Source organism: Anomaloglossus baeobatrachus, chromosome 1, assembly GCF_048569485.1.
Source record: "Anomaloglossus baeobatrachus isolate aAnoBae1 chromosome 1, aAnoBae1.hap1, whole genome shotgun sequence".
NCBI classification, from domain to species: Eukaryota; Metazoa; Chordata; class Amphibia; order Anura; family Aromobatidae; genus Anomaloglossus; species Anomaloglossus baeobatrachus.
In genome coordinates this window covers 74,055,645-74,081,320 of record NC_134353.1, presented here as the reverse complement: position 1 = coordinate 74,081,320, position 25,676 = coordinate 74,055,645, and the positions used below count along the sequence as shown (strand labels likewise).

The window sequence follows — 25,676 nt, the reverse complement described above, 5'->3', positions numbered from 1 at the left end:
CAGTCAGGACCGGCTTTAAAGGGAGTCAAACTGCTTTATTTCTCAGGGTCCCCACTGTCTTAGGGACCCCAGCATTTGTATTCCAAGGTTAATATTGTTTAAAAACCTTTGGTGGTAGGTAGATAGATAGATAGATAGATGGAGGGATAGATAGATAGATAGATAGATAGATGATAGATGGATAGATAGATAGATGATAGATGGATAGATAAAGGGATAGATAGATAGAAATATATAGAGATAGATGGATAGATAGATAGAGAGATATATATGGATGGATGGATGGATAGAGAGATAGATAGAGGGATAGATAGATAGAGAGATATAAAGATGGATGGATGGATGGATGGATGGACGGACGGACGAATGGATGGATGGATGGATGGATGGATGGATGGACAGATTGATAAGATATGGATAGATAGACAGACAGATATAGATAGACAGATAATCAGAAATGTTATATAATGTCTATGCTGTTCAGAACAAGTCCTACATAGAGAAAGGAGAGCAGGACTCTCCTCATGTCTCTGGGTGCTATGTATGGGAGACATCCTACCAGCTAGTCGCCACCCACTAGCTCAGAGGCAACTGCAATTTAGAAATCAAATCTGCAGAGATGAAAAATGAAGAATACAAGTCACATAACAGCCAGAAATACGGTTATTCCTCATGCACACACAGGACCAATTATTTTGAAAACTTCCCTGAAATTTTAAATGCATTACGAAATTAATCAAAATTAAATTTTGGACCAGTTTTCTGTATAAACGCAAATATTTAGTTTGACTTACTTTGTACTGTTATCCCGAAAAGCTGCATATCCCGGAATGTAGAGATAAAAGAAATGTTGACACGAGCCATTAATACCGTTAGCCTGGGATTTATGCGTGCGAGCTGCATTTTTTCTCATTTGTACACTGTACGCGTTACACTCCTTTGTGCTGGAGATTAATTGAACGCTTGTTGTTGATAACGGGATGAATATATTCAAAGGTTTGTTTTTTTTCTGATCCTATCGTAATTATATTTTGATTGTATAATGATGTCACTAAAATAATGCGGTTAGTTGAAAGCATTTATAATTCAGCTCCGCTATGATATTGACTCAGGTAATTGTTCCCTTATCTGCCGAAAGATGAATGAATGTATTAACGTTTTGCTTTACAAAACCCTCGTGACGGCTCTGATTTTTTTTTTTTATTTTTTTTTTAGTCCCATTGTCTGACAGTAAATTTAATTAAAGATGTGAAATAATTAATCTGGATTTGAATAAATAATTAATTAATACACAATCATCAATCAACTTCTAAATTTCAAAATAATAATAATGTGAATAATAATACGAATTTGATATTTTCTTTCTAAATATTTTTTTTTTGTGGCTTTTAGGTTTTGTTTTTGTTTAACATTTTTGAAAGTCGAGAAAGGCTGGAAATAAGTTTAATTAAAATGGTACAATAGATAATTGTTTTATTTCCTTTTATTTTATTTTTTTCTTTTCGATCCAGGAATTAGCTGAGTTTAGAATAAGCAGAATGTATGGCATTTTGAATAGTGTTTTAATATTTTTTCAATTTTTATTTCATTGCTTTTTTAAGTTCCTGTATGTACTTTTCCACTAACTTCAGCCATATTATCTGGCAGTAAATTTAAACCACCCTTCAATAAAAAGGTGTTTTTTAATCTACATATGGGATATCATAGACCCTATAAGAACAAAGGGTCATCTCACCCACCTTGGAAACCTTCACCGCAAGCTGAAAACATACAGTAAATTCTCAGAATTGCGGCTCCTGCCTTTACTTACTGTCTCCTTCCCCCTTTTCCAGGTAGACTTTGAGCCCTTGGGGCAGGGCCCTTTCTCCTTCTGTGCCCGTCACTCAGTACGCCCGCTTTTATTGCACTTGGCTTCATTATATATATATATATATATATATATATATATATATATATATATATATATATATATATACAGTACAGACCAAAAGTTTGGACACACCTTCTCATCTCTAGAACAACTGTTAAGAGGAGACTTTGTGCAGCAGGCCTTCATGGTAAAGTAGCTGCTAGGAAACCACTGCTAAGGACAGGCAACAAACAGAAGAGACTTGTTTGGGCTAAAGAACACAAGGAATGGACATTAGACCAGTGGAAATCTGTGCTTTCGTCTGATGAGTCCAAATTTGAGATCTTTGGATCCAACCACCGTGTCTTTGTAGAAAAGGTGAACGGATGGACTCTACATGGCTGGTTCCCACCGTGAAGCATGGAGGAGGAGGTGTGATGGTGTGGGGGTGCTTTGCTGGTGACACTATTGGGGATTTATTCAAAATTGAAGGCATACTGAACCAGCATGGCTACCACAGCATCTTGCAGCGGCATGCTATTCCATCCGGTTTTGTTTAGCTAGACTATCATTTATTTTTCAACAGGACAATGACCCCAAACACACCTCCAGGCTGTGCAAGGGCTATTTGACTAAGAAGGAGAGTGATGGGGTGCTATGCCAGATGACCTGGCCTCCACAGTCACCAGACCTGAACCCAATCGAGATGGTTTGGGGTGAGCTGGACCGCAGAGTGAAGGCAAAAGGGCCAACAAGTGCTAAGCATCTCTGGGAACTTCTTCAAGATTGTTGGAAGACCATTTCTGGTGACTACCTCTTGAAGCTCATCAAGAGAATGCCAAGAGTGTGCAAAGCAGTAATCAAAGCAAAAGGTGGCTACTTTGAAGAATCTAGAATATAAGACATATTTTCAGTTGTTTCACACTTTTTTAAGTATTTCATTCCACATGTGATAATTCATATATTTGATGCTTTCAATGTGAATCTACAATTTTTAGAGTCCTGAAAATAAAGAAAACTCTTTGAATAAGAAGGTGTGTCCAAACTTTTGGTCTGTACTGTATATATACATATATATATATATACATATATATATATATATATATATATATATATCCTTCTGTATGACAGCAACATGGAATAAAGGACGCATTAACATAAATGATACTGGCCCGGAATTGACATTTTCTTTGTTTCTTTCCTTTAGAGGATATCAGTGATAAGACAGGCCTTGAGTGCACATAACATCACGTTCTTCCTCAGAGGCGGATTCTGGGTGTTGGTAACGTTAAGTGATTCTGAATCAGGTAAACTTATTTTTAATTATCTTTTATAGATATCCGTCTCTTTTAGTGTTTATTCTGCCACTTAGGTATCCACAGACCACGTCTGGCATTTGGGTTCTTATTGTTTTGCAGTTGCATTCTCCTCCTTTGCCATCTATTGTACTATTTAGCTATAGAGGACATTAGGTTGAAGTAGTCAGATATATTATGGATGGGTTTTTATCAATTTTAAAGGGGTTGTGCACTTCTCGTTTATCTTAATGTGTTGTAGACGTGATTTTGTGACACTACGTATTAGACATGAGCAGATACATCCACAAAGGATCCAGTTTGTGTTGAATTTCCTGAAATTAGCAGTTCCACACAAATTCAAACACAATACACAAAAAGAAAACCTGGTCCCGAAAATTGTAAAAAAAAAAAAAAAAAAAAAAAAAAAAGCAAACAAAGTAAAAAACTAACCTCTAAATGCTCACCTTACCGGCTGCCCCGCTGCTCACTGTCCAGTCCTCTTCTCTCCACCGTCATGCACCACATTTTCGTCCTCTTCACTATAGGCCAACACTTCTAGGTCTTCGGGATCACTGCATTTCATAAGGATGTGATGTCACAAGGTGCTTCATACCCTTACAACATGCAGTAACCAGGCTGGAAGTCCTGGCCCATAGTGAAGAGTACAGAGATGTGGCGCGCCATAGAAAAAGAAGGAAACCATAAGGCTGGCAGTGAGCAGCAGTTTCAGCCGGAGAGAAGTGAGCATTAGTTTTTCACATTTTACATTTATTATGTCTGGAATGAATACCTCATAAGCCAATGTCCGACCCATTTAAGCTCCTTGGTAAATGACTAGGGATGTCGTCCAAATCAGAGACATCCATCTGTAGGCAGCATTGTAAGAATGACATGTAGCGGAATATTTGAATTGTCATTTTACGAGTCACCGCATTTCAGAGATTCGTTGTCCTTCTTCAGGACAAATATACAGTGATTTTTGTCCTGAAGAAAGAGAAAGTATCTCTTAAACGCGGTGACTAGTAAAATAATAATTAAAATATTCCGCTACATGTCATTCTTACACGGCAGCGCGGCGTTAACCCTTTCTACTACCGTCTACAGTTTCATCCACGTGGGGCTGCTGCAGCCATGTCTTTAAGCCAGCATAGTGGTTGTGACTCTAATAACCATGCAAGTCTTTCTCATAATTTCCATGGATGAGGTTCCTAGTTCTAATGGTTTTTTTTCCACTTCTATGATATTGATGCCCTATCATATATACATATGCACAGCCCAAATCTTCTACCCCAACTACTTAGAGCTAGACACATTGATTAACCAAAATATTGTGCTATCTCCTGCAGAGTCACAGGCGATTGGTGGAACAGGAGGGTACTGGGCAATCGTGATCATCTTCGCCATCTGTCTTGTAGCGGTCGGAGCTTTCATCTTGTATAAGTTCAAAAGGCAAGTGACAGCTATTGATGTATTTAGTGATATCAGAGTCTGATATGGATCGGCTTCAGTCCCCAGATATGAATAGGAGTTGTCTCATCTCTTACGCTTATACCCAAGTAGGACAAGTAGTTGTATTAAAGGGTACCTGTCAGAAATGTTCACCCCTCCAAACCATTCATATGATTGTGTAGCCCTTTAAAAGATAAACCATTAGCTCCCTTTATAGCCGCAAAGCACTGCTCCCCCCCAAAAAAAAAATTGGCTCCAAAATTGAACACCCCTTTAGAGGAAATCTGTCACTAGTTTATGCTTTCCTATCTAATGGTCACATAAATCTGGTGAAGAAGATTCTTGATGTCATGTATGCTGTGTCACACTTGGTACGGAGAAGTACCAAGTGAACGGCGAAAGGGAAGATGGTGACCCCTGACTAAACCTACTGCTGGTCCCTGGGGTCCCTCACCACCCTAGATAGGTTCCGCACCTATGTGCCGAGCCGCATACCTGACCCTAGGTATCCCTAGTGCTAGGCCCTAAATAGGGAACGGGTGGGATGAGCTCTTCATCAACCCCACTAAACACTAAAGAGGACACAGGGTGGACACAAAGGGGAAAAGAATGAACCAGCACCAGTTCAAGGAAGGAAGGGGTATGTAAGCAATAAGAGAATACTGATAATCAGTAGCTGGGTAGAAGGTGAGCTCCTGCTGGGTCCAAAATGGAGAGAGATGAATCCAGCAGGAAAGCTACCTATACCAATGAATACTGACAGCAGGAACAATGGAAAGTCAATAAGCATGTTGCGCAGCCAAATGCCGTGACCTTCTATGGCCAGAAACCACATGACTGTCACCCGTGACACGCTGCAGGAACAAGAAGTAATATAGTGGTATAAGTGGTATAATCGTCTATTATCAGTTTCATTGAAGTATCCATACCAGGCAGAATAAAACTAGTGACCGTCTCCCTTTAAATGAGATAATCCTGAACGCCAACAGCTGCCACAATGGGGAGCTTAAGAGCTCACTGTATACTGGATTGTTATCATTGTGTTCATTGTATAACCAATCTGCAGAAATCTCCCCCTTATGGAAATAACCATAAAAATATCTATATGAGCTGGGAAAACAATTCTCAAATAACCATTTTTTTTTCGATCAGACTATCCAACATAAAGCCACAAAAAAAAACAGGTAAATTATACAAACGGAAAGTTGTGTCTATAAAATCTGTAGATCTTTTTCCAAAGAGATCAGTGACTATTTAAAGGTAGATTCTACAAAACTGAAGACAGCACTAAAGATGTGTTTAAAATATTTTTATAGCATAATTTGAACATAAGGGTATATGCAATGCAATACAGTACAATATGGCACCTTACCATAAATAACAATTAAAAGCTTGCCGTAACCTAGTTACTTACTTATATTGTACATAAACATTTAACACATAGGAATCTGAAACATAAGGGAGGAGAGGAAGGGAAAGAGAAAGGTAGGGAAGGAAATATTTATTAGGGAAGAGATAAAGAGCAGGAAGGAGAGGGAAATCCCTTAAAAAGATGTGTATAGATTAGTTTAGAGTGAGCACTACAATGCTCGGGTGCTCCGTACTGGAAACGAGCAATCCGACGCTCGGACGTGCTTGACTCGTGTACCGAGTATAATGGAAGTCAATGGGAAACTCAAGCATTTTTCTGGAGAATCTTCCATTATACTTGGTACATGAGTCTCACCTGTCCAAACGGACGACTGGCCATTTTGAGTACCAAGCCCCCGAGCATGATAGTGCTCTCTCATCACTAGTTACAAGTACAGAGCACTTGAGCATGGTAGTGCCCGCTCATCACTAGTTACGAGTACTGAGCACCTGAGCATGGTAGTGCCCGCTCATCACTAGTTACGAGTACTGAGCACCCCAGCATGGTAGTGCTCGCTCATCACTAGTTACGAGTAGTGAGCACCCGAGCATGGTAGTGCTCGCTCATCACTAGTTACAAGTACTGAGCACCTGAGCATGGTAGTGCCCGCTCATCACCAGTTACGAGTATCGAGCATACGAGCATGTTAGTGCTCGCTCATCACTAGTTACGAGTACTGAGCACTCCAGCATGGTAGTGCCTGCTCATCACTAGTTACAAGTACAGAGCATCCGAGCATGGTAGTGCCCACTCATCACTAGTTACGAGTACAGAGCACCCGAGCATGGTAATGCCCGCTCATCACTAGTACCGAGCACCGGAGCATGGTAGTGCTCACTCATCACTAGTTATGAGTACTGAGCCCCCGAGCATGGTAGTGCTCACTCATCACTAGTTACAAGTACTGAGCACCCGAGCATGGTAGTGCTCACTCATCACTAGTTATGAGTACTGAGCCCCCGAGCATGGTAGTGCCCGCTCATCACTAGTTACAAGTACTGAGCACCCGAGCATGGTAGAACTCACTTATCACTAGTTACGAGTACTGAGCACCCGAGCATGGTAGTGCTCACTCATCACTAGTTATGAGTACTGAGCCCCTGAGCATGGTAGTGCTCGCTCATCACTAGTTACGAGTACCGAGCACCCGAGCATGGTAGTGCTCACTCATCACTAGTTACAACTTACAAGTACTGAGCACCTGAGCATGGTAGTGCCCGCTCATCACCAGTTACGAGTATCGAGCATACGAGCATGTTAGTGCTCGCTCATCACTAGTTACGAGTACTGAGCACTCCAGCATGGTAGTGCCTGCTCATCACTAGTTACAAGTACAGAGCATCCGAGCATGGTAGTGCCCACTCATCACTAGTTACGAGTACAGAGCACCCGAGCATGGTAATGCCCGCTCATCACTAGTACCGAGCACCGGAGCATGGTAGTGCTCACTCATCACTAGTTATGAGTACTGAGCCCCCGAGCATGGTAGTGCTCACTCATCACTAGTTACAAGTACTGAGCACCCGAGCATGGTAGTGCTCACTCATCACTAGTTATGAGTACTGAGCCCCCGAGCATGGTAGTGCCCGCTCATCACTAGTTACAAGTACTGAGCACCCGAGCATGGTAGAACTCACTTATCACTAGTTACGAGTACTGAGCACCCGAGCATGGTAGTGCTCACTCATCACTAGTTATGAGTACTGAGCCCCCGAGCATGGTAGTGCTCACTCATCACTAGTTACGAGTACTGAGCCCCCGAGCATGGTAGTGCTCACTCATCACTAGTTACGAGTACCGAGCATGGTAGTGCCCACTCAACACTAGTAGAAATACATACCGTACTGTAGGTTTGGGCAGCAGCATTAATCAAATAGTGAAGTTTGATGCTAGGATGTGCAACTCCCCAAAGTGATCTCTGGGCAGGTTAGTCCCTATTGCTGACGTACTATCAGCTCTGTGCAGTAATCCTGGTTGGACACTTAAGAAGAAAGGGTAGAGTTGAGAACCCCTTACAGGGAATTTGTTTGGCCTATCGTTTAAATTAATTTTTGATGTTAAATTTTATGTATTTTTTACATCTTGGTCTATATTTTATTATTATTATTATTATTATTATTATTATTATTATTATTATTATTATTAATAATAATAATAATAATAATAATAATAATAATAATAAAACATAGTTTCTTCTCTTGAAGTATGTAGGGCCTTAAAGTGAGCCTATCACTAGGTCATAAATAGGCAGTTTTTACTCTTATTTTATTCCCGGTGCTCCCCTGAGTATTCTTAATTTTAGTTGGGTTTTTGTTTTTTTTTAATCCGTCATACGGGTCCAAAAATATGGGCCTTTTTATTTGATTCTTTTTATGTTCTTTTCCGAGGGGGCAAGACTCAGTGTAATTATGGAGAGCAGCCTATTGACACGCCCCAGAGGATCCTATGAATCACAATCCCTTGATATAGACTATTAAAAGTTAGTACCAAATAAAAAGCCTCATATTTCTAGCATGGTGGACGTACAAAAAAAAAAAAAGAAGGAAAACTGAGGATCAACAGGAATAAAATAAGAGCAAAAACCAATCACTTCTGACCCAGAGACAGGTCTTATTTAAGCAAATCTCTCAGATACTAGACTTAACCTAAAGTTACACATTCTAAATATGTAACAATACCAACATAATCATTGTCTGGTTCCCATTCTTCAGTATTCTTTTTATGTGTGAACAGGAAAATGCCCGGCAGGAATGTCTACGCTCAGATGCACAACGAGAAGGAGCAGGAGATGACAAGTCCTGTGAATCACAGCGAAGACACACAAAATATCATCCAGGGAGAAGAGTTCATTGACGATGACATGGACACGCAAACGCTAGGAAATGCAAGAGGTAACGGAAAACCGGTAGTAAGATGTACGGAGGGGATGATAATATGGGGTTTTGTAGTACAAACCAATATCTTTAGCTTAAAGGGGTGTCCTCAAGTTTGGAAGAGATAGTATGGGGGATACCTTCCCTATCGCCTGGGCCTTCACTGATCCTGAGATCCAGGGTTCAGAAGAGCCCCGTGTGAATACAGGGGTGGTCCATCATATGGACTGCCTCTATATTCATTCTTAGGGACTGCCGAAGGAAAGCGGAGTGCTGTGCTCAGCTATCTCCGTCGCTTACATAAGAATGAATAGAGCAATAGTGCACATAATTGTCCACTAGTCTATTCATACAAGGCTCTTTAGAGCTACAGTTCTCAGGATTAGTGGGGTCTCAGCAGTTGGACAGCCGCGACTGGTCAGTTATCTCCTTCCTATTCATGGAAAACGTGAGAATACTCCTTTAAGATAAGCATAGAGATGTGTCAACTTTGAGAAAAAAAATCATGTAAGTGGCTTCCAAACTCATGATATTTGCCTGCCATTAGCTACTTTGATATCAGAATGTTCTTATTTGGAGTACAGATGATGGCAGTGATGGGTCAGCTCCTGTCTTCCAGCAGCTTATCCCCAGAGTTAGTGAGATATGGGGGCTGAGCTGACCCATTACTGCCAACATCTGTACTCCTTTACATAGTGTACAGTCTTATATTAATGCAGCTGAAGGCAGGAAATACATGGGGGAACAGCAAGGGTTTGGAAGCCGCTTACATGCAAATTATATTACAGGAATGAAGACAAATTCCCTAATAAAGAGATTTGTAAAGTTTTATAATTTTTTTTATGCTGGACAAAATTATAAAAAAATAAGGTTTAGTTACTCTTTATCCTTAAAGGGCCCAGGGTAGTGTAAGAAAAAAAAAACCTACTCATCGACCAGTCCAACAGCGTCATTCTCTCTGAACAAGAGGAGAAACATTTCTTCCTGTTCGGACAGAATGTGAAGGGTGAGGCCAATCAACAGCTTCTGATTGGATTTGGCGCATTACCCGATGTTGATGCCAAGAGACCAGTGCAGGAGCAGCGCTGGTCTGATAGGTAAGTATAGTTTGTTTTATCATTTCTTACACCACCATGGGCCCAGTGAGATTAATTTTTAAAGGATGGGACAATCCCTTTCACCAAAATTCCCATACCCATGGGTCCAAATTTCCAATAGAAGATTTATTAGTATGAACCTGTAGATTGAAAGTCAATCGTATTTTTCACAGTCTGAAAAATATTATCAAAATAGGCCTGTAACTGTCATGGGTTTTGATTTAGAAAAAAATGTGAAAACCGTATTATAACATAGTAAAAATAGATGGCAGAATCGATTCACAGGACTCTGGTCCATTGGACAAAGTCAATATTAGCGCTTCTGGACGGGAGGCCTACGAGTCTCCTTATCGCCCGGCAATCCCAACTGTCACCCTAGGTATGGGGAAGTACCAAGCGCACGGCGAAAGGGAAGGGAAAATGTGTCGCCCTGGACAAGCCAGGGGCCACAGAGCACAACACCTACACACCCCACACTCCCAGCAGGCACATCAAGGTCAGACACAAAACCCTTGTTGCCTTCCTCCAGGGGCTGATGTCCACACCAGGGGGTGGAGCCAGGCGGTTGGTCTCCACCCACCAAGGAGTTCACAGTCCTGGAGGAGGGAAAAGCAGCAGTTGAGTTTTGACAGTGAAAGTGGAAGGAGGAAAGTGTAGTAGCAGAGCAACTGACTGATAGCGTCCGGGTGTGTGGCCCGGGCGAGACAGCATTGTTGGCAGACGGTGGTGACCGTCTGCAGGAGTGGCCTATCGGAGTTTGCCGTAAGGACCGTGGACGGGCGGTGGCCCGGCGGTACCGGACCGGTACACAAAGAGAAGCCAGCACCAGTGGCAGGGGCCTTTCGGACCCCGGCAAGGCTAGGAGTCGCCGTGAAGTTGCCGAATCTGTTAGTGAAGGGGACCTCCGGGTTTCCAAACAGTCAAGTCCCGACAGAAGGCAACCGTCCAACCGTGAAGGGGAGACACCGCCACCGCCAAGGGCAACCGTTTCCCAGGGCCAGCGCCTGCGGGCAAAAGGGGCTCCTCCGGCCTACATCCAAGTCAGGGAGCGGGTTACCGGTGGGAACCCATCGGAATCAACATAGCTCATAGGTGCAGGGAGAGACAGTCACCACTAACCTGCAGGGAACAACAACAGCCGTCCGAGGGACCCGTCCATCCAGCCGCTTGTTTACCGTGAACTGTGTCATCAACATTGGGCTGAGTGAGTACCTCCGTGCCGTGCGGCACAGCGCTGCCCCTGCGACCCTGCACCTCATCAGGCCTCGCAACCCGCCTGTCATCCAGCTCTACCCCATCACCGGGCCCCGGGACAACCAACCCCCTACCCACGGAGGGGAGACATAACAACAAAGCTGCTCCCAGTCACCGCTCCCGGGATCCCCGTCTAGAGCAGCGGTGGTGTCACCAAAATCACCACAACCGTGGGTGGCGTCACGGACAATATCCCCAAAACCCAAACCACCCCTTTTCACTCACGGGCGAGGAGCGCCGCTCGAGTCCCCGGGATCCAGCCCATCGTTCGAGCCACCGAGCAGCAGCAGCCGCGGAGCAGCGGCAGCCGGACCCGAGCAGTGGGAGAGCGCAGCGTCCCCTCCTCCGCCCGCGACAACTTGGCGTCACGAACAGGATCTTACCGCTCTGCCGTCTGGTAGAGGTGCGCCTTGTTACCGCCGGAGGTGTCCGGCCGAAAAATTTCAGAAGCCGCCATCTTTGGCGCGAAAAGTTCCCGCTCGAGCGTCTCCTCGAGTAGTGGAGGCGCGAAGGCCAAAACCCTGCCCCTGTAGAGGAGGAGCCGGAAAGAGGCTAAGGGGGACGAAATGGCGTCTGGCCGCATGTGAGCGTGGCTATAAAAGCAGGGACGCCAGGACCCTGTGGCCATCTTGCTGCTAGTTCCTGGAAAGCATCATTGCTGAGATGTCTGCTCCAGCTGACAACAGCAAGACCCCCGCGCCCAGCACAGCGGCATGGATGGAGGACCGAACTGCCCCGCTGAGTCATCGTCTGCAAGCCCGGATGCAGCTCCTCCTGGAGGAGTGGGAGGCCGATATGGCGGACGTGGTGGCTGCTATGCGGAGATGCGAGGTGGAGGAAGATCTGGAGGAACGGGTAAGAGACCCACGTCCCTGTATTCCCGAGGGATCGGCCACTGCGGCTGAGGGGCCCGGCCTACACCCGTTCACCCTGCTGCCTCCCCCGCTACCCGCGTTAGCTGCTGCCGCCCCGCCACTAGGCCCGCTACCTGTCCAACCAGTAGCGGTACCCTGCCCGTCCGCCCAAGCGGACCAACCGGTTGCAGACACCCGGGGCAGCCCTGAATTGCTTCCCCAGAGGCCACCGGAGCCGAGGCCCCTTAACGAAAATGTGTTGGAGACCCCGGCAGTGATTGTGCCGGGTTCTGTGCCTGAGCCCGGGACGGTGGCGTGGATGAGGGCCAGAGTAGTTGAGTTCAACCAACGTCAACAGAATCAGATCTTCCAGATGATGGAGCAGTGGACCAGCGAGGTGGAAGCGCTGGTGGCGACTGTCCCGATGTATGCTATGGGAGCCGGCGTGATGGAGCCGACGGGTGACCCACGCCTCCATGTCCCACAGGAACCGGCCACTGCGGCTGGGGGGCCCGGTCCGGTCTCGGCTCTTGTATCGCCCCTGCCATTATCTACGGGGCGTCCCAGTGTTGGTCGACCTGATCTGCTGCACCGTGCTACAACAGTGGAGCCTGATGTGCCAAGGGCCAGGGACCCGGAGAATGCGGCACCCAGCGTCAAGCCCATCCCAGAGTTTGAGGGGGCAAGTGAGCGTCCCCGCTATGAAGGAGACCCGGTGGTTTTCTACACCCCGCGCACCGGTGGGAATGGATACCGGGCACCCCTGTCGCAACAGGTATGTCAGTGCATGTTTGATATGCTGGTGGCGGAGGATGGGTCCGCCTCAGCTGAAGAATCAGAGTAAGGGCAGCGGAGTACCGTTGCACCGTCCCCGTTGGGACCACCACTGTTTAAAAGTTTGAAAATGAAAATGAATAATTGCTGAAAAGTCATCTGATTTACTGTTGATTGGTACCGGTCGTAGCCGGCAACTGGTCCCCGTTGGGACCCCCTTCATCTTGCATAGGAACTTCTATGAACATGCCTGAGAACTAGCAGGGCAACCACAAACTTAGTGGCTTGTAAATAAAAATGTTGTTGCAGCTTCCACCGTTACCGCCTCCGGAGAGGCAGATTGGAGGGAGGGCCCGCAGTGGAGCAGGCTGGGGCCCAGCCACCACCGGAACCGGTGGCAATCCTCTGGGGGTTTCAGGGGTTCCCCATGGACGTGGGTCCCCTGAAAAGGACAGAACCCGCTCGGGCAACTTGTGCAGGACTGGGGTCAAGGGGTGCTGCCTATTTGCTTAGGGTCATATATAACATAAAGATCCAGAAATTATAGGCAACAACTCGGAAATAATGCATTTAAACTCAGAGCACAAGAGTCTTTAAATTTACCAAAATATAGAGATACCCCAGAGACACCGTGATGCAAATGTATAAAACATTTTATTTTATAGCGCACAGGGTATTACAATACATACAAAATAACAATCAGAAAAAACCGGATTGAGTAGGTGAAGGAGAAGGGAGACCCCACGTGACCCAGGAAAATATGTCAAGAATTATATCGGACCTGCTAGACCAGATAAATATATGTCTTATTGTAGTAGCCTCATGCCCATACAAAAGGCCCTACGTAGGGGCCAAAATCCATTGTGCCGCTAGTTAGTGGCCCCATAACCTAGACCTATAGCCTTATACCAGAACATGACTCCAAAAGGCCTATATGTAAAGCTGGTACAATGGCCAAAATACCCTCTGAGGCGAAGCTATAACCTCAAAAATTGTATTGTATTGTATTTGTATTTTTGGCCCCTACGTAGGGCCTTTTGTATGGGCATGAGGCTACTACAATAAGACATATATTTATCTGGTCTAGCAGGTCCGATATAATTCTTGACATATTTTCCTGGGTCACGTGGGGTCTCCCTTCTCCTTCACCTACTCAATCCGTTTTTTTCTGATTGTTATTTTGTATGTATTGTAATACCCTGTGCGCTATAAAATAAAATGTTTTATACATTTGCATCACGGTGTCTCTGGGGTATCTCTATATTTTGGTAAATTTAAAGACTCTTGTGCTCTGAGTTTAAATGCTCTATTTGCTTAGGGGCAGCATCAGGGCCAGGTTGCTTGGGTGGGAGAGAGCGGAAGCCGAAACCGTTTACCGTAACGTTTAAGTAAGAGTACCTCCCGATGTGGGAAGATGTTATTATACTAGTATGTCTGTTACCGTTTACATTTTTATATTTTCCAGTTGGTGAAAATAAAACCGGTGATGGACGGGCAGCCCGAGGATGGTCTGCATTTTGCTAAGGGGGAATGTATCGCCCTGGACAAGCCAGGGGCCACAGAGCACAACACCTACACACCCCACACTCCCTGCAGGCACATCAAGGTCAGACACAAAACCCTTGTTGCCTTCCTCCAGGGGCTGATGTCCACACCAGGGGGTGGAGCCAGGCGGTTGGTCTCCACCCACCAAGGAGTTCACAGTCCTGGAGGAGGGAAAAGCAGCAGTCGAGTTTTGACAGTGAAAGTGGAAGGAGGAAAGTGTAGTAGCAGAGCAACTGACTGATAGCGTCCGAGTGTGTGGCACGGGCGAGACAGCATTGTTGGCAGACGGTGGTGACCGTCTGCAGGAGTGGCCTATCGGAGTTTGCCGTAAGGACCGTGGACGGGTGGTGGCCCGGCGGTACCGGACCGGTACACAAAGAGAAGCCAGCACCAGTGGCAGGGGCCTTTCGGACCCCAGCAAGGCTAGGAGTCGCCGTGAAGTTGCCGAATCCGTTAGTGAAGGGGACCTCCGGGTTTCCAAACAGTGAAGTCCCGACAGAAGGCAACCGTCCAACCGTGAAGGGGAGACACCGCCACCGCCAAGGGCAACCGTTTCCCAGGGCCAGCGCCTGCGGGCAAAAGGGGCTCCTCCGGCCTACATCCAAGTCAGGGAGGGGGTTACCGGTGAGAACCCATCGGAATCAACATAGAACATAGGTGCAGGGAGAGACAGTCACCGCTAACCTGCAGGGAACAACAACACCGCAGCCGTCCGAGGGACCCGTCCATCCAGCCGCTTGTTTACCGTGAACTGTGTCATCATCATTGGGCTGAGTGAGTACCTCCGTGCCGTGCGGCACAGCGCTGCCCCTGCAACCCTGCACCTCATCAGGCCTCGCAACCTGCCTGTCATCCAGCTCTACCCCATCACCGGGCCCCGGGACAACCAACCCCCTACCCACGGAGGGGAGACATAACAACAAAGCTGCTCCCAGTCACCGCTCCCGGGATCCCCGTCTAGAGCAGCGGTGGTGTCACCAAAATCACCACAACCGTGGGTGGCGTCACGGACAATATCCCCAAAACCCAAACCACCCCTTTTCACTCACGGGCGAGGAGCGCCGCTCGAGTCCCCGGGATCCGGCCCATCGCTCGAGCCACCGAGCAGCAGCAGCCGCAGAGCAGCGGCAGCCGGACCCGAGCAGTGGGAGAGCGCAGCGTCCCCTCCTCCGCCCGCGACAACTTGGCGTCACGAACAGGATCTTACCGCTCTGCCATCTGGTAGAGGTGCGCCTTGTTACCGCCGGAGGTGTCCGGCCGAAAAATTTCAGAAGCCGCCATCTTTGGCGCGAAAAGTTCCCGCTCGAGCGTCTCCTCGAGTAGTGGAGGCGCGAAGGCCAAAACCCTGCCCCTGTAGAGGAGGAGCCGGAAAGAGGCTAAGGGGGACGAAATGGCGTCTGGCCGCATGTGAGCGTGGCTATAAAAGCAGGGACGCCAGGACCCTGTGGCCATCTTGCTGCTAGTTCCTGGAAAGCATCATTGCTGAGATGTCTGCTCCAGCTGACAACAGCAAGACCCCCGCGCCCAGCACAGCGGCATGGATGGAGGACCGAACTGCCCCGCTGAGTCATCGTCTGCAAGCCCGGATGCAGCTCCTCCTGGAGGAGTGGGAGGCCGATATGGCGGACGTGGTGGCTGCTATGCGGAGATGCGAGGTGGAGGAAGATCTGGAGGAACGGGTAAGAGACCCACGTCCCTGTATTCCCGAGGGATCGGCCACTGCGGCTGAGGGGCCCGGCCTACACCCGTTCACCCTGCTGCCTCCCCCGCTACCCGCGTTAGCTGCTGCCGCCCCGCCACTAGGCCCGCTACCTGTCCAACCAGTAGCGGTACCCTGCCCGTCCAACCAAGCGGACCAACCGGTTGCAGACACCCGGGGCAGCCCTGAATTGCTTCCCCAGAGGCCACCGGAGCCGAGGCCCCTTAACGAAAATGTGTTGGAGACCCCGGCAGTGATTGTGCCGGGTTCTGTGCCTGAGCCCGGGACGGTGGCGTGGATGAGGGCCAGAGTAGTTGAGTTCAACCAACGTCAACAGAATCAGATCTTCCAGATGATGGAGCAGTGGACCAGCGAGGTGGAAGCGCTGGTGGCGACTGTCCCGATGTATGCTATGGGAGCCGGCGTGATGGAGCCGACGGGTGACCCACGCCTCCATGTCCCACAGGAACCGGCCACTGCGGCTGGGGGGCCCGGTCCGGTCTCGGCTCTTGTATCGCCCCTGCCATTATCTACGGGGCGTCCCAGTGTTGGTCGACCTGATCTGCTGCACCGTGCTACAACAGTGGAGCCTGATGTGCCAAGGGCCAGGGACCCGGAGAATGCGGCACCCAGCGTCAAGCCCATCCCAGAGTTTGAGGGGGCAAGTGAGCGTCCCCGCTATGAAGGAGACCCGGTGGTTTTCTACACCCCGCGCACCGGTGGGAATGGATACCGGGCACCCCTGTCGCAACAGGTATGTCAGTGCATGTTTGATATGCTGGTGGCGGAGGATGGGTCCGCCTCAGCTGAAGAATCAGAGTAAGGGCAGCGGAGTACCGTTGCACCGTCCCCGTTGGGACCACCACTGTTTAAAAGTTTGAAAATGAAAATGAATAATTGCTGAAAAGTCATCTGATTTACTGTTGATTGGTACCGGTCGTAGCCGGCAACTGGTCCCCGTTGGGACCCCCTTCATCTTGCATAGGAACTTCTATGAACATGCCTGAGAACTAGCAGGGCAACCACAAACTTAGTGGCTTGTAAATAAAAATGTTGTTGCAGCTTCCACCGTTACCGCCTCCGGAGAGGCAGATTGGAGGGAGGGCCCGCAGTGGAGCAGGCTGGGGCCCAGCCACCACCGGAACCGGTGGCAATCCTCTGGGGGTTTCAGGGGTTCCCCATGGACGTGGGTCCCCTGAAAAGGACAGAACCCGCTCGGGCAACTTGTGCAGGACTGGGGTCAAGGGGTGCTGCCTATTTGCTTAGGGTCATATATAACATAAAGATCCAGAAATTATAGGCAACAACTCGGAAATAATGCATTTAAACTCAGAGCACAAGAGTCTTTAAATTTACCAAAATATAGAGATACCCCAGAGACACCGTGATGCAAATGTATAAAACATTTTATTTTATAGCGCACAGGGTATTACAATACATACAAAATAACAATCAGAAAAAACCGGATTGAGTAGGTGAAGGAGAAGGGAGACCCCACGTGACCCAGGAAAATATGTCAAGAATTATATCGGACCTGCTAGACCAGATAAATATATGTCTTATTGTAGTAGCCTCATGCCCATACAAAAGGCCCTACGTAGGGGCCAAAATCCATTGTGCCGCTAGTTAGTGGCCCCATAACCTAGACCTATAGCCTTATACCAGAACATGACTCCAAAAGGCCTATATGTAAAGCTGGTACAATGGCCAAAATACCCTCTGAGGCGAAGCTATAACCTCAAAAATTGTATTGTATTGTATTTGTATTTTTGGCCCCTACGTAGGGCCTTTTGTATGGGCATGAGGCTACTACAATAAGACATATATTTATCTGGTCTAGCAGGTCCGATATAATTCTTGACATATTTTCCTGGGTCACGTGGGGTCTCCCTTCTCCTTCACCTACTCAATCCGGTTTTTTCTGATTGTTATTTTGTATGTATTGTAATACCCTGTGCGCTATAAAATAAAATGTTTTATACATTTGCATCACGGTGTCTCTGGGGTATCTCTATATTTTGGTAAATTTAAAGACTCTTGTGCTCTGAGTTTAAATGCTCTATTTGCTTAGGGGCAGCATCAGGGCCAGGTTGCTTGGGTGGGAGAGAGCGGAAGCCGAAACCGTTTACCGTAACGTTTAAGTAAGAGTACCTCCCGATGTGGGAAGATGTTATTATACTAGTATGTCTGTTACCGTTTACATTTTTATATTTTCCAGTTGGTGAAAATAAAACCGGTGATGGACGGGCAGCCCGAGGATGGTCTGCATTTTGCTAAGGGGGAATGTGTCGCCCTGGACAAGCCAGGGGCCACAGAGCACAACACCTACACACCCCACACTCCCTGCAGGCACATCAAGGTCAGACACAAAACCCTTGTTGCCTTCCTCCAGGGGCTGATGTCCACACCAGGGGGTGGAGCCAGGCGGTTGGTCTCCACCCACCAAGGAGTTCACAGTCCTGGAGGAGGGAAAAGCAGCAGTCGAGTTTTGACAGTGAAAGTGGAAGGAGGAAAGTGTAGTAGCAGAGCAACTGACTGATAGCGTCCGAGTGTGTGGCACGGGCGAGACAGCATTGTTGGCAGACGGTGGTGACCGTCTGCAGGAGTGGCCTATCGGAGTTTGCCGTAAGGACCGTGGACGGGTGGTGGCCCGGCGGTACCGGACCGGTACACAAAGAGAAGCCAGCACCAGTGGCAGGGGCCTTTCGGACCCCAGCAAGGCTAGGAGTCGCCGTGAAGTTGCCGAATCCGTTAGTGAAGGGGACCTCCGGGTTTCCAAACAGTGAAGTCCCGACAGAAGGCAACCGTCCAACCGTGAAGGGGAGACACCGCCACCGCCAAGGGCAACCGTTTCCCAGGGCCAGCGCCTGCGGGCAAAAGGGGCTCCTCCGGCCTACATCCAAGTCAGGGAGGGGGTTACCGGTGAGAACCCATCGGAATCAACATAGAACATAGGTGCAGGGAGAGACAGTCACCGCTAACCTGCAGGGAACAACAACACCGCAGCCGTCCGAGGGACCCGTCCATCCAGCCGCTTGTTTACCGTGAACTGTGTCATCATCATTGGGCTGAGTGAGTACCTCCGTGCCGTGCGGCACAGCGCTGCCCCTGCGACCCTGCACCTCATCAGGCCTCGCAACCTGCCTGTCATCCAGCTCTACCCCATCACCGGGCCCCGGGACAACCAACCCCCTACCCACGGAGGGGAGACATAACAACAAAGCTGCTCCCAGTCACCGCTCCCGGGATCCCCGTCTAGAGCAGCGGTGGTGTCACCAAAATCACCACAACCGTGGGTGGCGTCACGGACAATATCCCCAAAACCCAAACCACCCCTTTTCACTCACGGGCGAGGAGCGCCGCTCGAGTCCCCGGGATCCGGCCCATCGCTCGAGCCACCGAGCAGCAGCAGCCGCAGAGCAGCGGCAGCCGGACCCGAGCAGTGGGAGAGCGCAGCGTCCCCTCCTCCGCCCGCGACAAAACCCTATAGGGTGCTTTACACAATGCGACATCGCTAATGATATATCGTCGGGGTTACGGTGTTTGTGACGCACATCCGGCGTCGTTAGCGACATTGCAGCAAGTGACACGTACGAGTGACCTTAAATGATCGCAAAAGAGACAAAAATCGTTGGTATTGGAGAGGTCGCTCCAACACCAAAAATCGTTGACAGGTGAGTAGCGAGGTTGTTTGTCGTTCCTGCGGCAGCACACATCGCTATGTGTGACACCGCAGGAACGAAGAAACTCACTGTACCTGCGTCCCGCCGGCAATAAGGAAGGAAGGAGGTGGGCGGGATGTTCGTCCCACTCATCTCCGCCCCTCCTCTGCTATCGGGCGGCCACTTAGTGATGTCGCTATGACGCAGAACGAACCGTCCCCTTAGAAAGGAGGCGGTTCGCCGGTCACAGCAACGTCGCTAGGCAGGTAAGTAGTGTGACGGGTGTAAGCGATGTTGTGCGCCATGGGCAGCGATTTGCCTGTGTCGCACAACCGATGGGGGCGGGTACGCTCGCTAGTGATCTCGCTAGCGAGATCGCAGCGTGTAAAGCGGCCTTATGTCTAGGGAAATGGAAGATGGTGACCTCTGACCGAACCTACTGCTGGTCCCTGGGGTCCTCCACCACCCTAAATAGGTTCTGCACCTATGTGCCGAGCTGGATACCTCACCCTAGGTGTCCCTAGTGCTGGGCCCTAAATAGGGAACAGATGGGATGAGCTCTTCATCAGCCACACTAAACAACTATAGAAGACACAAGGGTAACACAGAGAGAAAAGTATGAACTACTTATCATTAGATGACTCAGAAGTTCAGCAGAGCTTTCAGCAACAATACCACAGAGGAAAGAAGGAAGGGATATTTAAACAACAAGGGAATACTGCTAATTAACAGATGGGTGGAAGGCGAGCTTGTGCTGGGTCCAAAAGGGAGAGAGATATATCCAGTAGGAAACCTACCGATACCAATGAATACTGACAGCAGGAACAATAGAAAGTCAGGGAGCATTCTGCGCAGCCAAACGCTGTGACCTTCCATGGCCAGAAACCACATGGCTGTCGGCAGTTTGGTGCAACTTCGTAATTGTGGACGTTGCACCAGCCTAGCTAATCAAAGCAAGAGATTTACAGATTTACAGATTTCCTATCTAGTAGTCACAGATTACTGACCTGGCCGATGGCTGGAGTCCTGTGAATTGATTCTCCCCTTTATTTTACTGGAAGACTTGTGAGCCGCACATGTGTTCTTCCTCAGTTTTGCTCTTAGCTCAACAGGTCTCCAGATTTTACAATGCTCAGTTGGGAAATATTTATGCTATATGTGGCCCACTAGTGGTGGTGATGTGAACTGCAGTCTGTAGAGATTTTGACTAGAGTGTCACAATATTACATTGAATTGTATATTGAGTCCATAACTAAATTTAAGAAAACCCAAGGGTGGACACATCTACTGTATATAAGAACATTTAGTTATTCCCCAATGTCCTCAAGGTTCCTCTGCCGTTCTGTCGGATGGTTTGGCTGTTGTATGCAATTGCATTTGGTTGCTTGTGATACATCATTTTGGAAACAAGGGACTCTTAATAATCCCCTATTAAACCAGTACTAGTTATAATCTGTGGATTTGGTGTTACAAATTAAAAATGCCCAACCTGCGAAACAAGAAAATATTTTTTTATGCTTTGCTCTCAGCATCATTGAATGTTACTTTTACAAAACCATTGAAATCCATAGCTTGATTTTATTTCCTTTTAAAGGACCACTAAACCTGAAAATAATGTAATTGAAAAACACTTAAAAATGATCAGACCTGGTATATAAGAAGGCGTGTAAGGAACGTGAAAAACAAAATATTACAATTTGATTTATTGCAATTCTAGAATCATGGGGCTGTATTACATAATGTTCTTAAAGCGTACTTATCTTGTTTCCTGTTTTGCATAAATCAATTGCACATATACATCACTTTTATGTAACGGTGTTATTTCACCACTAGTAAATGTGCAGAAAAGTGAAAAAACAGCAGAGGAGAGGGAGGAGGGAGCTGAAGCTGCAGATTTTGATAGTTCCTGTAAAAGTGAGGGAGTGGCACGAGAGAGTGGAATCTGATTGGCTCAGATCACACAGCACAGCTCTGACATCACACTAGGAAGAAACTGCACCTTCAACAAGCACGGAGAAAGAAATTGTGCATTCACAGAAAGCATCGGAATCACGATGTGACTGCACTATAGCTTCAGCTGTCTGTGGAGATATAAGTCGTTGTGTTTTTGTAATGGTAGGTACGCTTTAAGATTGTTTTAATGGAAACATCAACTACCTTCTACTCAACCAACTTAGTGGCCCTTTAAGTCATTGAGCATCCATCCATTGAGCATCCATCAAGAAGCTGTTGCTCATCCTCTACTTCATTTTCCCATATACTTTATTTTTGCTTGTTTGTTTGTTTTTTTACGGCCCACCCTTGGGATTCCTCCACACCATTGCCTTGCAGTGACACTTTCTGGGAGAGGAGGATTCTTGAGCAGCTACAAGGTCCCTTTATTGTCGATGCCTGCCAGTGTTCAATCGCAGGTCAGTGGCATGCCAGGTGGATGTCTACTCCCATCCCTTTTGTCCCTTAAGATTATGTGCACTCTTAAAAGTGATACTCCGCTTTTCAACATTAGTATATTATGTATAGGGATGAGTTTTCTTATCTTGTATTAATGATGAGTGCCACAATTTGTATGTGTATTGGCATCCGAGCTGTTTGTGTTCTCCGGGCAGGGGGGTGTCATGTTGGTGACTAGCATGTGACTGGATATGGACCCCTGCACTGGCCCTCAAACTAGGTAGTGCCCTGAAATTGTGAGAAAAATCTGGCTTGACTACCTTATTAGTGGTGCTGAAGACTATAAAGCAATCACAAGAATATATGGAAACTCTGGCACAACTCTATAACACAACTCTGTGCCAGAGTTTCCATATATTTAGGTAGTGCCCTGAGCTGGCCCTCAACTTAGAGGTACACTCAATGGTAGTGAAGTCTGAGCCACCAACGTGTCCCTATCTCCTGTCCATGACTCTGATGTAACACCCTCCACACCCACCACCCAGGGGCCGGGCCAGGACAGTAGTCACAAAACCCCACCGACAAACAACACAGACATAGGGAACAAACAAAACTGACGTGCACCAAAAACCAACACCAAAAGGGCGACAAGAGGGTGCAGAGAAGCTAAATGAGGTAAGGAGAAGGTAACTAAAGCAGCTGACACCTCCTTCATGCTCCAGACCAAGCTCCAGAATGATTTCTGAATAACCGGCGCCCTCTGTTGGGAGCAGAGGGTATTTATCCAGGTTGGGAGATGTCATCAGGGGAAACACCTGAGCAGAGGTAAAGAGCTTGCTGCTGGCAAGGAAGAAATGACATGAACCCCGTGTATGCCAAAAGTAAAAAATACATTTAATGTGTATAGTCTTAGATAGTATAAGAGACATTCTGAACCTAGGCTCGTCACTAAGCTCCAAGGGAGACGACTGTGATAGGGGGGCACTCGCCAAGGGGCATAATAAGGAAGGGCTGGTTGGGTGGCACAAGATATTTAAATACAGGGCAAACAAGGGGAATTTTTGATCCAGGTGAAATCCCAAGCTACAATTCTACACTCCATACTACACATAACTATAGCGTGATATTGCAATGGTTCCCACTGGCTGCAATATCTTGAGGGCTGGCATATTGTCCCCCTGTACCCTGAAGAACCTGTTGAAGGAGTTGCCATCAAAAGATATGGAAGATGAAAGGCATTTTCTTAAAGTAAACCGTGAATGGAGGATTCCTGTGCATGGTATCAGTGCCATCATCAGACAGGATGCCCTTTCACGGGGTGTGGATTAGGGAGTCGGTCAGGGAGGGGGTAATGAAAAATTCAACATTCCAGAATCGCCTACACCTGTGTTTGAAAAAAAGTCAGAAGTTTGGTTGAAAAGCTTGTTTTTCAATCCAAGAGCAGCAAGCTGTAGAGGCAGAGAGCCTGATTTCAGCAATGTGGCCCTTGCTGTAGTTTCAATACAATCAGTGTTTTATCAGCAGGAGATTATCACTGCAGGACTAGATGTCTCGAGCCAGGCAGTCCAACTAATCTGCATAAACCCGTTCCCATCACTGATTGGCAGCTTGCTGAGAATGTACAGAGGAATTTCCCAATCAGGGCTGTGGGTGGGGTTAAACACTTCTCCTCATTCTGAGCACTACTGCACCAACAGCCGAAAAAAAGGAATGATATCAAAACTGAACCAAGCAGCCCAGTAAGTGACACATTTATCAGGAATCAGGGTCTCTGCCACTAGATTATACTGCCCACAGATTGCATAGCAAAACAGGAGATATCTCAAGATCTCAACAAGATAAAGAAAAGTATTTTAAAAAATAATTACCAAATTAAAATAAAAAAACCCTGTAAAACAATGTTCCAAAGTGGAGTTATACTTTAATACCCAACGGAGAATTAATGCACCTTGCCACTAATAGATGATCCCCCTCCCCCGACTCACCCGAACATCCATGAGCCACCATGGATAAGAGCACAGTGATTTTACTCTTTGTTGTTACTACACCTTTTTATTTTTAGATTTTTTTTTGTGTTAAAATTACCCTTTTTTCCAATTTTTTTAGTAAAATTTCAATGAAAAATTGAAAAAAAAAAATCATCAATTCATTAAATAATTCTCCCTTTCTTCTCCGCAGGTAATCACTCAGGAGTGGTTTTAAGTATTAATTCCAGAGAAATGCACAACTACCTGGTTAGCTGATGTTTACATATGGAGACAATCGTCACAGACTCTTCCCTCTATTGTAATATTTCTCCCTGATAAATCATCAGACTGGATGATCAGACTGTAAGAACAAATCGGAGAAGTTATTTCTAACCCGCTCGGAAGATATTAAAAAGTCTGCTCCTGCGGAAGAGCAGTTGACCTATATGTTTTAAGGACTCGTTTTCATACAAAGTGTTACGATTCATATTCAACTGATAGCAAATTTGTAGCCCACGACATATTTTTGTGTTCTCTTCATATTACGTGTACACTTTATTACCTTTTGTCTACACTTTTTTTCCTCCTTCCCAAGTTTCAAGTTTACCTTAGAATATGGATATTTCCACCATTCCATTTTTTTCTTTTTTTTGCCCCCCCCCCCCCCCCTCTCCCTGATTTCTGTATAAAGGCAATGTGCTCTGGGAAAGGACAGCGATATAATGATACTGTATTAATAAGTCAGTAATATGTCCGCACATAGGATCAGTCTCTGCACTATTTCACTACAGCACCTGAAAAGTAGGAGGATCTTCTCTCAATTACGGGGGATTCTGCACCAAATCGGTAAGACATTCCAGACTGTGGTATAGTCGTCGCAAAATTAACACAGGGCAATGGTATTTTTTGTATCTTTGAAAAAATATTAATAAAATAAAAAATGAAAAAAAAAATTCAGAGGACAAAAGTGATTATTAGAATTTCATGAGTAAAAGGTTTGTCCTTTTTCTTTCCTTTCCTTTTGGATCAAGCTATCCAGAGACTAACAGCTTTGGAAAAAACAACAACATGGTTTTGCTATAGACCTAGAAGGGGGACTCCGAATACATTTTTGGACAATTTTAAAAAGATTATGATTGTGATATTGGTTGTTATCTGCCATTCTGCCTCCCTGTAATGTGGGACAGGAAGCTAGGTCTCGTGGATGACAGTGTTTGTTGTTCTCAAGCAGAAGGCACAGTTTCACCTGGTCCACAATCTCGGCCTGTGCATGTGCCATCAGCAGCACTCACACTTCCCAGTCCTTTAACTCGTGCTTTCTGCATAATAAATTACGTATGCAGCTAACAGTGTAATTAATAGGGACTAGAATCTAATACATGTAGATCAAAAAAGGTCTTTATTTTAGGTTGCAGCAACAAGGTCTGTAAGGAAAGAAATCTTGCCTATATGCCTCTAATGGTGAACTATCCCTTCTCCAGCAGCTATCCCTACACTAATAAAGCCTACTCATAAAGCCTATGCACTAAGTGCAAGGGCTGCCAAAAATTAAA

General features: G+C 46.8%; 1 protein-coding gene across 2 annotated transcripts in view; it reads left to right on the top strand.

Annotated features, from left to right (window-relative positions):
* Positions 1–25,045, top strand: part of SORCS2 (sortilin related VPS10 domain containing receptor 2) — a 1,328,268-nt gene extending 1,303,223 nt beyond the window's left edge. The window contains exons 24-28 of one of the 2 annotated variants that reach the window (XM_075346855.1): positions 3,057–3,156; positions 4,494–4,596; positions 8,741–8,898; positions 22,097–22,176; positions 24,335–25,045. In XM_075346855.1, the coding sequence (XP_075202970.1) occupies positions 3,057–3,156; positions 4,494–4,596; positions 8,741–8,898; positions 22,097–22,176; positions 24,335–24,358 (465 nt within the window). In that variant the 3' untranslated portion in view covers positions 24,359–25,045. The remainder of the gene's footprint in view (positions 1–3,056; positions 3,157–4,493; positions 4,597–8,740; positions 8,899–22,096; positions 22,177–24,334) is intronic. The other variant, XM_075346856.1, reaches the window with a different exon arrangement.
* Positions 25,046–25,676: the final 631 nt, after the last annotated feature.